The sequence below is a fragment of the Crocodylus siamensis genome, chromosome 8 (genome assembly GCF_052110815.1).
Source record: "Crocodylus siamensis isolate JL-2025a chromosome 8, ASM5211081v1, whole genome shotgun sequence".
Taxonomy (NCBI): Eukaryota; Metazoa; Chordata; order Crocodylia; family Crocodylidae; genus Crocodylus; species Crocodylus siamensis.
In genome coordinates this window covers 73,712,955-73,726,738 of record NC_143402.1, presented here as the reverse complement: position 1 = coordinate 73,726,738, position 13,784 = coordinate 73,712,955, and the positions used below count along the sequence as shown (strand labels likewise).

Sequence of the window (13,784 nt, the reverse complement as noted above, 5' to 3'; positions counted from 1 at the left end):
GAAATCTCTGTTCCATTTTTCTATTGCTGTGTAATACATGGAGACATTTTCTGGTTTTATCCTCTGTAAGGTTTTTATGGTCTTAAGTGATATTTCTGAAAAAAAATACTTTGATATCATCTGCAGGAAGAATATAATTCCTGTAAATATACTGAAAGAAAGTCCTTACTATTCGGTTTCTTGAAGGAGCTTGAATATGAGCTTGGGGTGTATTGTATCGCTCCAGCGACCACCTTCCTTTTAATGTCTCTTTGTATTATAATAATGTAAAATTCAGAGTTTCCGTTATGTTTTAACATTGGTTGTGGGGGACCTGAACTAACCTTGCTTCACATAACGTTCTTCGTAATTTTGTCGTCCGAGCTCCCCTGACTAACTTGAACGGGGTGCAGTTGTTCCTTGATTTAAATTTAATTCAACATCTTCTAATCCCCGTGAATTATTGTCTTATGATGTACTCGTAGCAGGTTTGGGTAAACCTCTGGAAAGACTGTAACGTTTTATGTACTCTGCATTTCACTTGATTGGCTGCAAAATATTCATGTTTGTCCTGCTGATGGGGGGGCGGGGAATCGCTGGAATTGACTTATAGAAATGTTTCTTCTGAGGTAAGAGACTGTAAAGCTGCTTGTTTAGAAATGTCTTTGGGTGAATCAGTACTAAAGGGACACTGTCATTTATTTTTTAAACTTTTTGATCTTCATTGTTTGTAATGAACCAGCGTAGAAGCTTGAAAATAAATGTCCCTACCAGATCTGTCCTTCTTGTTGGCTAAACTCTCCTCTCTCTAGTAGTGTATGTGGCTACTCTCGTGTACTTCTGTCTGTGCACAAGCATCATTGCTAGTAGACTATTGGTGTTACTGTTGACATGTCATTTTAAGCCTTGTTCAAATTGCAGCATTGGCTGGCCATTGGCCACTGGTGCTCACTGTAATTTGTCTTGTTGCGGGGTGGTGGGGCTTTTCCACTGAAGGGCACGTAGAATCGGAGGGACATTTCCTGAAGTGTTAGCAATTTACAAACCTTGACAGTGTCCCTTTAATGAAGATGGAACAGATTTGTAACCTGTTACATGCACCTCATCCACCATCCCAGCTCCCACAGACAATAAGCTAAGAAAACTGTAAACTGTTTTTAACAATGAAATCATAAAGTCTGTATTCAGCAATAATGAGCAAAATTATGAAAGAAGGTAGCTGTACTATATACTGATTTTCTATTAGATATGTACTTTCCTATGTGTTTAATACATTTTTCTATATGCTTATTAATCTGTCCCACACTGGCTAATGATTGCAAGACTGATAATGTGATTGAGGATGGAATTTGCAAACCATCAGAGGAGTCATTTGGATGCTTCTGGGCGTCATCTAAGTAAAGAAAAACAATCTTCTTTATTTTTTTTTTTCTTTTCACTCCTTTGACTGAAGTCCAACTTTTAATTTAGAAAACTTCCCAACACCCAACCTGAGAGCATTATCCTTAAAAATCTCTTGAGGTGATGTTTTTTAGGTAGCATAGTCTAAGATCATGGAAGAGCAGTCCAGATTTATTATATTTAGAGCTGCTGCTTCAGCATCTGATGTCCACATTTTATGGATTTTAATACCAATAAAAACATGCTAGGTTTGGCAGAAGTTAGAAACAATGAAGAGTTAGGCTAACACTCCAGGTAATCTAATCTGTCAGCAGGACTGCTCAGCTGTTAATTGAATATGCTAACATAATAAAGGAAGACCACCTTCTCTCTTCTCGGGGAGAGTAAGATGATTTTATAATGTACAAGGGGAGATGAAACATCTTGCCACTTCACCCACCTTCAATAATAGAGTGATGACCTCATCCATACATGGCCAAATGTGAAAAATAAATATATACCAATAAGAGCTGGCCTGGACTAAAATACCAAGGTTTTGTAATCCAGCTTTACTAAATGATGGTTTTAAACACCTAAAGAAATGCAGGTCACTGGTCGGATACCATCTGGGAGACCAAGAACTAAGTGACCAAGGAATTGCTGTCCCTTATTCCCCCCACCCCACACCCCCGGTGTGGGCTTCAAATCTCCACTTTCCCTCTTGGCAGGGATGTGGTCATTGTTGCTTGGGAAAAATTGACAACGTTGGTGATCACTGATCAGCACTCGGATGTCCATTTAAAAATAGGAAACAAAACAACTTGATGTAGCCCGTGCCCCGCTGCTTTGAGTCGCCACCGGGAATTATCTTTCTGCCCAAGTAAAAGCCCCTCATTACATTTCTCTTGGGAAATTTCAGCTCTACAGGCCACGCTCCATGCTAACTTTTCTGTCGTGTAGCAACTGCATTGTCATAAAAGCAGTAAGGTGCAATCACCTTTTAGGACAAATGCAAATTGCTAGTAGCTATCAACTGAACAGAGCATTTTGGCAGGCACCTCGGTCCCATGATGAAACTTCTCAGGTACCAGAAGCCAGATACTAAAAGCCACATTAAGCCAGGTCTTCACCTCACTCATTAATACAAATAATTCTTACTCTTTTCTTTTTTTATTATTATTATTATGGAACGGGGTTGCAGAGCAGAACACAACATCTCATGCTGGATCCTGTTTTGCATTAAATCTGGATTGATTAAAAAATAAATGTTTGAAGTAGTTTTATTTCCTTCCCTGGACTTAAGCCAAACTACCAGTTTCATGTGGATTTGTGTGCGTGTCCTTAACCCCACTCAGTTCTGATCTGGGTTGGTGATCGTTTCCTCTTACATTGACAGAAGTTTCTTTTCTGAAATGTTTCAGGCAGTTGCCAATCTTCTCCTGAATGGTAATGATATTTATATTGCACTTGGCAGCTTGCTTGGTGATCTTACTGGCTGAGAAATAGCCCGTCTTCAAAATACCACTTTCAGACACTGCTGCTAAGTCCAAACAAGTATTTGCTGCTGTATTTAAATAGGAGTTGCTCTTCCGCACTGTTAGTTATTAAGAGAGAGGTAAGGCTGGAAGGCACCTCAAGCAATCATGGAGTCTGACCAGAGATTGAAGCTGTGACCTCGATGTTAGTGCCACACTGACCAACTGAGCTAAACGGCTCTGTGCTGGATTTAAAAATCTTTTAAAATAACTGTGGTGGCCCTCTACCCAAGTTGTTGCCTTAAAACGAACAAAAGCAAGCAGTAATCTAGAGTGTCTCTCTTTCCCTCCGAATTAATTTTTTGAGGTTTCTGCTATACTAGAATTTATTTCAGTTAACTGAAACAACCAGAATATGCTATTTTTGGAGCTTTTAGTAATATTCAATACTAAGATTCCCTATTAAGTGTATAAATACCAAAACGGCATCATTTTTTATTCAGGCCACATTAGGGATACTAACAATATAAGGCTCAACCAAGAGTTCATTCCAAATATAATTTCACTGTTTTGCAGGTGCCTGTGTTTTCTTTGTCTTACAGAAAAATTACATGTACATAATTCTGGGGCTGAGTTTATCAGGCATGACGATTGCAGGTGCAAATGTGTGGTTAATTCGCCTACTTGGACACTCATTTGTGCAGTTAGTTTATTTATAGTTGTGCACATCTTTCCAGTTGGCCATTTGTACATGGAGTAGGCTTGCATCCAGTTAACGTACTCCTATACTGAAACGGGGTGTGCCATTGACTAGATACTCTGCATGAAAATGCAGACCTTCATGTTTGGAAAAAATGGCATGAACTAAATGATTTTCATAGTTCTCTGGTTATTTTGGGGAACAGTACTATGTAATCCAAGGAAACCAAAGTGCTGGGAACAACTCCACCTACGTTGTCAGAATTATTGGATTTAGGCCGATAGAAAACTCGATATTCTGCTTTAAAACAAACATGTTTATTTATGCTGTGCAAACTTTGAGATACAGGTGATCATACAACACGTTAGAAATAAAGGGTATGGGCGCTCCTTTTGTTAATGGCCTATTTGCACAGTAAAACGTTAAATATTCAAAGCCATGTATTTAAGTAAGAGAATTTCTCATCTTGGGTAAATTGATGAACACCCAGAGTCAATCCACTAACTCCGCTCGTAATGTATCCAAGAGCACCGACAACAGGATTCAGCCCTAAAACTATTTACAGTGAGTGTTTTTCCAGACTTTACCATTTAAATCCTCAATAGGGAGTAAATTAAGCTGCTAGTCTGGGAACATATTGAAGAGCACCCCCTAACACATGAATGTTGTCCACACGAACTAGGTCTGATTTCTGCACTATTTTGCACAGTCTACTGCCAGCTACACAGAACAGAACTAAAACATTAGGAAGGAACAGCATTTTATATAGCGCCTAATACACCAAACGCACGTGGGGGTGAGCTGTTAACACTCCAGCTAGGGCCTGTTGTGTGGGGTAGCTCAAGCCCCAGAAAGGCAGTACAGCATCCTCATCTACACTTGGGGCGAGTCCCTTGAACTCTGCGATCCCTCTTTCTGTTGAACCTTTTCACATAACTGCTGCTGCTCCCGAGTAGGCCATCTCCTGGCCGCAGGCGCCCTCTCAGGAACTGCTGCAAGGTTGCAGGTAGCTGCCGCCTCTTGTGGTAGATCTGACCCATCACAATGTATCTGCTTCCTGCAAAACAACAAATGGTTCATTTCTTTGGGGTCACACATTTACGGAGAAGAGCATTTCCCCTAAAGTGGAACCAGGCTTTTCACAACCTTGGGCAGGGCTCAGAGCAACGGTGTCCTGACTGCTGGTGGTTACCCGCCTACAGGACTGTACAGCTGTATTGAAAAGGAAAGCCGGGGGAAATCCTACTATCGTTTGGATGATTGCACCTATTCAAATTTCCTTTTCAAATAAATTGATGTATAATCCCTCCCTAACTGCAAAGTTCAACCAATCACTATTGCAGGATATGGGTCAAAACTGGAATCAATTGTGCGAACTTTCTCTTGCTTTCCCTGTGTAAAATAAGGGTCAGGCCTGGTTGCTTGTGAAGCCTCCACTCAGCAAATATTCTAGGCGATGTTTTCGGAGGGGCCTGGACGTCTTTGCTGCCCATTACCTGAGCCTGCGTTGCAGATACAGAGGAACCAGAAAATAAAATAGGAAATACTTTACATGTGTCCTTAAACTAACATCTGCTGTCCGAGATGTCTTCTGCCCCTTAGATTTGCTGCTTTTGGCCTGGGTAAACTAAAATCCCAAAGCACCCAAGGGAGAGCTGGTCTGGATGTAGCTGGAGTTCTTTACCAAGTTTAAAGTCTGGACAGGGTTTACTGCAGTGCGAGGTGTCCACCACGAGAATGTGAACTCGGAAGAAGAAGCCGTCAGGGATGATATAGAGGCGACTCATCTTGTATAATCCATCGCTGTTTACCAGCAGAGTAACCAGGCGGACTCCGCTCCCCAGTCTTTCCACATCATAAACTATTCCGTTTACCGCTGTACGAAGGACAGAGAGAGGAACAGGAATCAAGCGGTACACTTGCAAGCAGCAACAGTCTTTACCTGCTTCACAGGAGGAAGGCACGTCGAAATCTATACAATACGTCTAAGGTAAGCCCTACACGTTAATTCTTTTATAATAATAAGGGTTGCGAGAGGGGAGCAGTAACGCGGGGGAATATCTCGCCTGAGAGAAGACTGTTGGACCAAGTTGTGGTGGCAGAGCTCTACTTTGGGAGATCTCTTAACTCCATGTCCTTATGCTGCTAAGCCAGCTGCACTGAGCAAGAGTGACATGGCCGGTGCTGAGTTAAACAAGGGCTGGAAACCCCCCACGGGCCCTCTAGACAGGGAAAAGGCCCATGGAGCGGTAAGGCGAGAAACCGTCTGCACCAGCTACTGCCTTGAGGCTTGAGAACGACTTTGATGCAGCTATCTGACCCTTCATCTAGAGATGCAAATTGATGGAGGAAATGCTCAGGCTGTGATCTCGGCCACGCTGTGGCTTGGATTAATGTTTATTCAGGCCAGGTTAGGAGGGAGACGGCATTTTTTTCCCCCCATTTTCTTTAAGACACATACGAGATTTGCTAATAGTTGAATGGACACAATTCAGCCCCAGGCAGAAAGTCCCAGCAAAACGCAGGTCAGCTGCATCTGTCCTGAATTTTGCTCTAAAATGTGAGTAGGAGGAAATGGAGGAAATGTGCATGTGTAGATAATGCTTCCTAATTTCCACACTCAGAGAACAGATGCCTCGTAGCATTCCTATGTTCTGGGAAAAGAAACACCTGTTATTTTTACTGGTCGTGTATTTTGCTGATCCATTCTCAAATACTGGGTGTACCCCAGTAAAACATCCCCCCATGTGAGCTGTCGGGAGCACAGGGACATATTGATCAGCAGTGCCGGTTATGCTTCTAGCTTTCTAATGAAGCAATAACGTGCGGTGTGTATAACTGAAGGTACTCCGCACGTCGACATCTAACATCCAGGCACCCAACAAAGCAATGCATGTGTCTGCGTTTTTAGATGCCCTGAATCAAGAGAAAAGGCTAGTATCTACTTTGGTAATGAAGGGCCGGTCTATTTAAAACCTCTTGCATTCAAACCACTGGGGCAATAATCTCAAGAATTGCATTTCTTTCTCCCTGCTTCCTGAAAGTGTGTGATGCCATGTCCTGAGCACCTAATGAAGCACAACCTCCGCAGGCACTGAAGTTAAAGGGAGTCCTATATGCAGAGAGACTGTGTAAGCCTCATCTTTGACACGATCTTGGGACACTTTATGGCAAAACTCATTACAGAGGAGTCGCCATAAAGGCAATCAAATAACTCCGCTCAGAGTTAATGCTGGAGCCATCTCAGCATCTGTCCTTACGATTCTCAGTTTTCTACGTAACCACAATTGGAAACATCTCCCCCTCCCGCTGCAGTGGTGGGCTGTGATTAGAGAGTTGGAGGACTTTTGGTGGAAAAGAGCATGAGAGAGTTTGTTTGTACTGCATATTTCCACAAGCACCTGTCATTAGTACTTTTAATAATACACGTAATAAACCCCAGAAGGCTTTGAAAAGCACGGTGAGGTCTGTCGGTGCCATAGGAGCAAGGACACTAGGAAGGAAATGCTCTTACCAAATTCGCTGGCGCAATAGGCCTCTGCTTCGTCCGGCTCCTTCCTGCACTCCGACAGACATGCCGCCTTATCGGCATCTGAAATGAGAACGCAAGATGCACACCGGCGCACCCAGTCCCTTTGAGCGCTTGCGGCGTCCCCTCCGGTGGGGCCCTGCCTTACCTTTCTGGAGCACGTTGAAGTGGTACAGCAGGCTGGCCGACTGGCGGTTGGTGACCCAGGAGGGGTGCTCGATCTTTCTCGTGAGGTCGCTCTGTTTGTAGGGGTTGATCTTCCCGGGTCGGTTGGAGTGATGCAGCGTGTTAGGATCGTCCGTCCCTGTGTCTTGGAGAGGGTGCGTCTTGGCGTTGGCTCTGTCCTTCCGATGGGACGGCGCTGCGTGGTAGAAGCGTGCCGACGCGCTGTTACCAGCCGCGGCCCAGAGCCTGTCGCTGTGCATTCGGTTTGCCTGGCTGAAGTCGAAGGAGGCGGGAGAGAGCCCCTCGAGGTGAGTCTCGGGAGCCAGGGTCCTGCCGTGTCGGCTGGACTCTTTTCTCAGCCCTGTATTGTTTTCTACTGAGAATTTGGCCCTTTTCTTTTTCTCCGAGGTGGGCAAGAGGATGTCAGCAACCTTTGGCCACTGGCAGTCGCCTGGAGACAGCGGCCGATGCTCCACGTGATTCTCTCGGGCGATGCTGCTGCCTCTGGACAGGAGCGTCACTTGGCTGGCCGTGGCACCCACTGCCCTGTATGCATCTTTGCTGAGCCCCTGAATGGCTTTTCCACCGTAGGGCATGGATCCTGCATGCAAATATAGAAGAGCAGCAGCACAAGAAAGAGGTTTTGTTACAAGCTCTTTGGGGCAGAGACCTTTTGACTATAGGTTTGGCTAGCACCTGGCACAATGGCAGCCTCAGCCCTAACTCGGGCCTCGTTATCCCTACCTACAGGAGAGGTGATTTGGTACGGGGAACAAAGCAGAGGCCTCCCATTTCACTGGCCTCACGTACAGAAGGAGCGAGTTGTGATTCTGGACAAGGGGTGGGGGGGGGTTCTGGTTTAGCTTCTGATTTCCCAAAGGCAGCAACGCTGGAGAGAGCCGTGATCCAACCCAGCAAGGGATCTTTCCAAAACACCTGAGCCAGAACCACGGGAGAGGATGGAGGACAACTTCCCAGCTCCTTTGTGAGGCAGGAGCCCTGTCCGTGGGCGCAAGGAAGGCCTAGCTGCCCGTCAGTGAAACGCTGGCGATCTCCATGTGACCGTTGTTGTTACAAATTACAAACACAATTTACAAAGAATGGAAAGAGCCTTGATCTCCAGGGAACAGCCGGGGAGCAAGGCTCATGCTCCCGCTTGGCCTGATTGTTCCCAAGTCCACGACAACAGAAGTATTATTTGTTTTTTTTGTTTGTTGTTTTTCCCATCCCACGGATGCCTTATTGACAACGTCCTCTGTACTTCGCGGTGCCTGTAGGCTTTGAACGCTGCTGGAGAGATCTTTATCTAGGGTTTTGGATCTCAGATTTGTGCACCATGGAGCTGCCTGGGAGCTCAAAAAGCCAGAGTCTAGGAGGCAAGGCCTCGCTGCTGTGAAATGGTCCCTTGCCATCTCGTCTGTTGGCAGTAAGGTCGAGGGGACGGGCCGGGAGAGAGACCTGCTCTTTGCAGTCAATGAAATGATGGATTATTACTCTGAAATGGTCCTCTTAATAGTCCGCTGTGTTTTGGTTCAGCTAGGGTGAGAGCAGAGTGCGGGCCAGCCGGGCCGCTCTCCAGACCTCGTGCCACATCTTCCCCTTTTGAATCTCACAAAGCAAATTCCTCTTCCATTTAGATGGTGGGGAAACGGGGTTCCCCTGCAGTTTGGTTTGCCTTAGTGGTTGTGATGGGTCTTCTTCCTATTCAGACCTTCCCTGAATTGGATTTCGTCTGCCGGCGGAGGGAGAGTATCTACAAACAGTTCACCCACACACATGCTGTCCGGGTGTTCACTGTTTGTGATTAACAGTGTGTAGGAGGCTGATCCTGCCTTGTTATGTGAAAAGAGAGATTTGACATACACAGATGAATAAAGGCCTGGTTTATCTCCAGTTCCTGGCTCTCAAGTCTTGACCTCCCCATTACTTTCTCTGTGCTCTCACCAGCTGTTGTCATGGGAAAAATTTCCTGATATTTGGCCTGAACGCATCTGAAGTCAACAAATATCCACGAAGGCCGGGGCGGAGGGAAAGTCCGAGCTCAAGGAAGCAACAGGCCAGGGTGCAATAGAGTGGCCTGGCCGGCAGCCAGCGAGCCTGACTGCGGGGCTTTGAACGCATCTGCCATCTGCGAGGTTCGCCCCGGGGCTCGTTTTTACATGGTGACAAAACTCTCCCGTTTGCTTTGACCCGGTTCTCCGATCCCTTCTGCACTGGTGTCCCCACTCCCTCAACCGATCCCATGAGACTGGCGAAGCAGGATTTCTGCAGAGCTATCGCTCCAGTGGGGAGAGGTGTCCCTTTTCCCTCAATGCCTGGGGGGCGGTGTGCTCACACGGCTATTTGGTCCCCGGTAGGAGCTCCGAGCACCTTGAAATACCCCACAGAAGTGAAGCCTACAGCAGATGGAAGGGAGGTGAAAGCCACGTGCACTAGTCACTACACAGCTCCTGACCTGGCTGCCTCGGGCTTCCCAGGGCCAGTGGGACATCTGCCTCTTGCAGGTGCCCTCGGTCCTACCGGGCACTCGCCTGCCTCTGGCATAGCAAGCGTCTCCGCTTGCTGTCCCGTCTAATGATCGCACCAGACTTGTTCCTTTCCCGGGCTTGGATGCGATCCCTGCTGCAGCTTGCTGAAAGGCTGCAGCTGGAGAGGGCTGCCAGGGCAAGGATCTGGAATAATGTGTCCAGCCTTTGTGGGAAAGATCTAGCTTCTGCTCTCGCTTCCCTGCTGCAAACAACAAATCTGCCCGTTCCTGCCTCTGAATGGTCATGAACTTACCTGTCACAGAGCTGGAAGATGATCCCATGACGAAGCAGAGGAGCAAAAATGCCTTGGCTGTCATTCTGAAGGAAACTTTTTCCAGACTCAGAATGAACTGGAGTCTTTTATGCCCTTCCCCCTGGTTCATGCTAATGAGAGGCAGCCTTAGGGGAAACAGGAATCACTCACTGGACAGACCACTGGAGCACGACCAAGCTGCTGCAGCCCCAGCTAGCCTCCCTCTGCCACCGCCTAGGAGGGGCATAGGCCGAGCCCCCCACAAGGGCCGAGCTCACCTGAACATCCAAGGGGCGCGTCCGCGCCTGCCGAGCAAGCGCGGCATCCCCAAACTCCCACTCTGGATACAGGTTTCTAGCCTTCAGCCTTGTTTTCTTGCGGGAGAAAAGAGGGCAGAACAAATACAGCCATTCTTGGAGCAGCACGAGGACCGGCACAGAAATGCAGCGTGCAGAAGGCCGGGCGTGCCGGGGCGCGAGTACACGGCGCCTATCGTGGGTGCCCAGTTTTCAAGCCTGGCTAGCGTTGTGCTTGGGATGTCTCCAAACCTTCTTTTCAAGGAGACTCTTTGCAATGTTGTTTTTTGTCCTGAGAAATATAGTCATAGTTTCTTCTCAAGAGAAGAGTCTGCTGCTCTCTCGGGTAGTTTCAGTTTATTTTTGAACCCAGGCTCAGGAATATGAATACACATGCAAACCCCAATGACTTTGGCTCGGTGGGTATAACTCCACTGGCTGAGATGAATTTAACCCTGTAGGCTTTTTCTTATATCGGGTTGGCTCTTTTTTCATGCCGCTGTTATCAAAAAATCTGCTTGGCGAGGTTGCTTCCTCTGACTGCTTGATGGTGGATGGCAGGAGGGTGAATCAGGTAATTGATTCCCGCACGGTGCGCTGAACGCAAAGCATTGTAAAATGCTAGGGTGATGGGGAAGATCCTGTGGGCTGGGTGCTGAAGCACATCTTTCCAGCCGGAGGAAACCGAACCACGTGGAGGCCTCCATCATAAAACCACGCGCAGCACTGGGGCTGGCCCTTCATTTCAGGCTAAGTGGCTCAGTGAGGACGATGCCGTTCCAATGAATAAATGAACGTGGTCCCTCCCGGGCCCTGCAGCGAGGCGCTGCGCAAGCCCCAGCACACGTGGGAGGGCGCTGCGGTCTTAGGGCTGGGTCTTGCCCTCAGTGACGGATCTTGAAATAAAACAAAGTTTTCAGACATCTCTTTGTGGCTCGCTGCTGTGGCCAGCATGGAAACGTTCTTCCTTTTAAATAAGTTGTATGTCATGGATAGTTCTCATGTTTGAATGGTTGTATCTGTGAAATTAAGGATTTCAACAGAATCTCCCTGGATGCAAAGCCTTTTTTTTTTTGTTTAAAGCAGCTGAGCATGGTTTTTTGTTTTTATCAGCGTATTTAAGTGGTTTAAACTTCTCTAATAGTCAATAAATGATCTGTTTTAGAATCCAAAAGCGCTGGTCCTCCTGAGAAGAAAGCACAGGCCAGAGTGCACGGACGACTGGAGGGAGGGGAGGGTGCTGTGAATTATAACAAAGTTTCTTTTCTGCATGTGATTTATATCCAAGTCTCAGCAGGTTGTGTGGGGTCCTGTATACAGTCATAACCTCCGGCTGCGTAACGCAGCCCGTGCTCCGATGCAGCGTAGCGGTGTCTGCACAGGGATCTTTCCCCGCAATTTCACACTCTTGGGGGTATCCGTCTTAACGGTAGAGGAAGGGTGGTACCTTTGTGCTGAGCAACAGGCCTACGAGAAGACGCTGCGTTTATCCTGGGATAACCATTTTTATACCGGGACAAAGTCCAAGCATCTGCATGCCCGTGTCTGTTGTCCTGGCACAATTTCTTTTGAAAGAACACCTCAACCGTTATCCTCGGTGCCTCAGCGGCCGAGGGCAGGGGCGCGTCCGGCGCCTCCCTTCCCCCGCCGGGCGAGCACGGGTGCGGCGCGCCCGGGCCCAGGGGCGACACCTCCCCTGCCCCCAGCCCAGCTTGGGGGTGAACGTGTCTTTCCCATCTCGTAAAACCTGACTCGCGGTAGAGCAGGTCCTGGGCGAGGCCTGGCGGGAGGCGTTTAAAGGGCCTAAAGCCCGCCCAAGGGGCAGCAGATCTCTTGCTCCGAGCCCCCTGCGCAGCGCTCGGCAGCTGCCGGGCCCTTCCCGCGGGGTCAAGCGCGGCCCCGGCGCGGTTAAAAGCGTCTGTCGGCGAAGGGGAGGCCGCCGGGCCGCCGCAAAAACGTACTTGCGGCACGACCCAGATGGGACTCGAACCCACAATCCCCAGCTCCGGAGGCTGATGCCTTATCCATTAGGCCACTGGGTCACCCGTCAAGAGCGGCGCGCGGCGCGTTCTAAGGGCCCCGCCCGGCGCGCTCGCCCCGCCCCCGGCCGTGGCTGCTGCCAGCGCGAGGCCACGCCCCGGGGTGGGCGGGGCCTGGCGCCCGCTCGGGGTGTGCTCGGCGCTGCGCGCAGGGCCGGGGCCGGAAGCCTCCGCGGGGGTCGCGCTGTGCGCGTTTGGAGCGAAATGCAAGCGGGGTGGAGTCCTTCCAGGGAATGGGCTGTGAACCAGCTTCGGCCTCAGCCGCCTGCACTCTGCCCCTTGTCTGCCACCGGCTCTTCTGTGCCGCTGCCTGCGCAGGAATGGCGGGACTTGCCCCTGCCCTGGGGGACTTGGGACGGCACCGCCTCGCTGGGACTCGACTCCAGACTGCGAAAAGCCATTCTTCCTTACGCCCAGCCCGAACCCAGGCTCTGGCAGTCTAGGTCTAGGCCCGTCGCTCCTTGTCCCCTGGCAAACGGGTGGCTGTGGCTTTGTCTGCTTCCCGCACGTCCCTTCCCTCTCAGCACCCAGTCTCACATCAGCCCTTTTTACTTTAAGAATCAGAGCAAACTTTGTTTTAAGGCTCAGAATAAACTACGTACAAAATAAGCCCCGTCTCAGAGTGAATAAATCACGCCTTCTGCCACTTTCCTGTTGGTCACAGTGCCATTTCCCAGAGGCTTCTCGTCATCTGTCTGTGAGCAACCCTGGGTTTTGGATCTGCATGGTCAAAACGCTCTAATTAACCAATGCGTGTCATTTCGGGTGAGAGCTGAACAGCTGGGTTGTATTGCACAGGCTCCTGCTTGCTTGACTTCCAGCCAGCTGTGTTGGGAAGGGTGTGTTTTGGATTCTGATCTTTTTTTGTTAATTCGTAGAGTCAAAGGTTGTAGGGGCTGGAAGGGACCTTGGAAGATCATCGGTCCGGTCCCCTGCACTAGACAGGAAAGACAAGCGGGGTCAGTGGCAGTGCGGGAGGTGTGCACGGACATGCGGCCCCTGGAAGCGCCAGCCCCAAAACCAGGAGTGCACTTCCGGTTTCACCGCTGGCTCGGGGATTGGCCACTGGGGGACCCCCGTCCCCCGCTGGCGATCTGGGCCCCCCCGCCTCGGGGGGCACCAGTCACCCATGGTCAAGTGACCCCAGCAAGGTAACCGTCCAGTCTCCTCTTGAAGATGTCCAGCCTTTCCTCGTATAACTTGCTGTGCCAGCCTCTGATCATACGAGTGGCTCTTCTCTGGACTCTCTCAAGCTTTACCACGTCCTTGTCGAAGTGCGGCGTCCAGACCGGACGCAGAATCCAGCTGCGGTCTCACCGGTGCTGAGCAGAGCGGGGAAATCACTGCTTTGCTGTTGCTGGAGACGCATGGGAAGCACTGAGGCTTTGCAGTGGAGAAGGCAGGTGCTGATTGCCTTGCAGCGGGTGAGACTCCTCGGCC

The 13,784-nt window shown here is 49.1% G+C and overlaps 1 protein-coding gene and 1 non-coding gene across 4 annotated transcripts; both read right to left on the bottom strand.

Moving 5' to 3' along the window:
• Positions 1-3,829: 3,829 nt before the first annotated feature.
• C8H17orf58 (chromosome 8 C17orf58 homolog) lies at positions 3,830-12,394 on the bottom strand. 3 transcript variants are annotated; one of them, XM_090061045.1, is made up of 5 exons: positions 12,267-12,394; positions 7,212-7,829; positions 7,049-7,126; positions 5,219-5,410; positions 3,830-4,591 (listed from the first exon to the last, which is right to left on the bottom strand). In XM_090061045.1, exons 1-5 carry the CDS (start codon positions 12,331-12,333, stop codon positions 4,404-4,406), a joined length of 1,143 nt encoding a protein of 380 aa, XP_089917171.1. In that variant the 5' UTR covers positions 12,334-12,394; the 3' UTR covers positions 3,830-4,403. The 3 variants fall into 3 exon arrangements, with proteins under 3 accessions (XP_089917171.1, XP_089917170.1, XP_089917172.1); XM_090061044.1 differs by having other exon boundaries at positions 10,010-12,378; XM_090061046.1 differs by having other exon boundaries at positions 10,288-12,378.
• Positions 12,275-12,347, bottom strand: TRNAR-CCG (transfer RNA arginine (anticodon CCG)). Its single transcript has one exon. It is a non-coding gene; the product is annotated as a tRNA-Arg (tRNA).
• Positions 12,395-13,784: the final 1,390 nt, after the last annotated feature.

Bases quoted from the DNA above. Each gene is read 5' to 3' on its own strand.
- C8H17orf58 (XM_090061044.1), bottom strand. From the start codon at position 10,139: ATGAACCAGGGGGAAGGGCATAAAAGACTCCAGTTCATTCTGAGTCTG. The intron at 7,127-7,211 runs GTAAGGCAGGGC...TTCTCATTTCAG, and splicing joins CTTCAACGTGCTCCAGAAAG to ATGCCGATAAGGCGGCATGT. The intron at 5,411-7,048 runs GTAAGAGCATTT...TCCTTCGTACAG, and splicing joins CTATTGCGCCAGCGAATTTG to CGGTAAACGGAATAGTTTAT.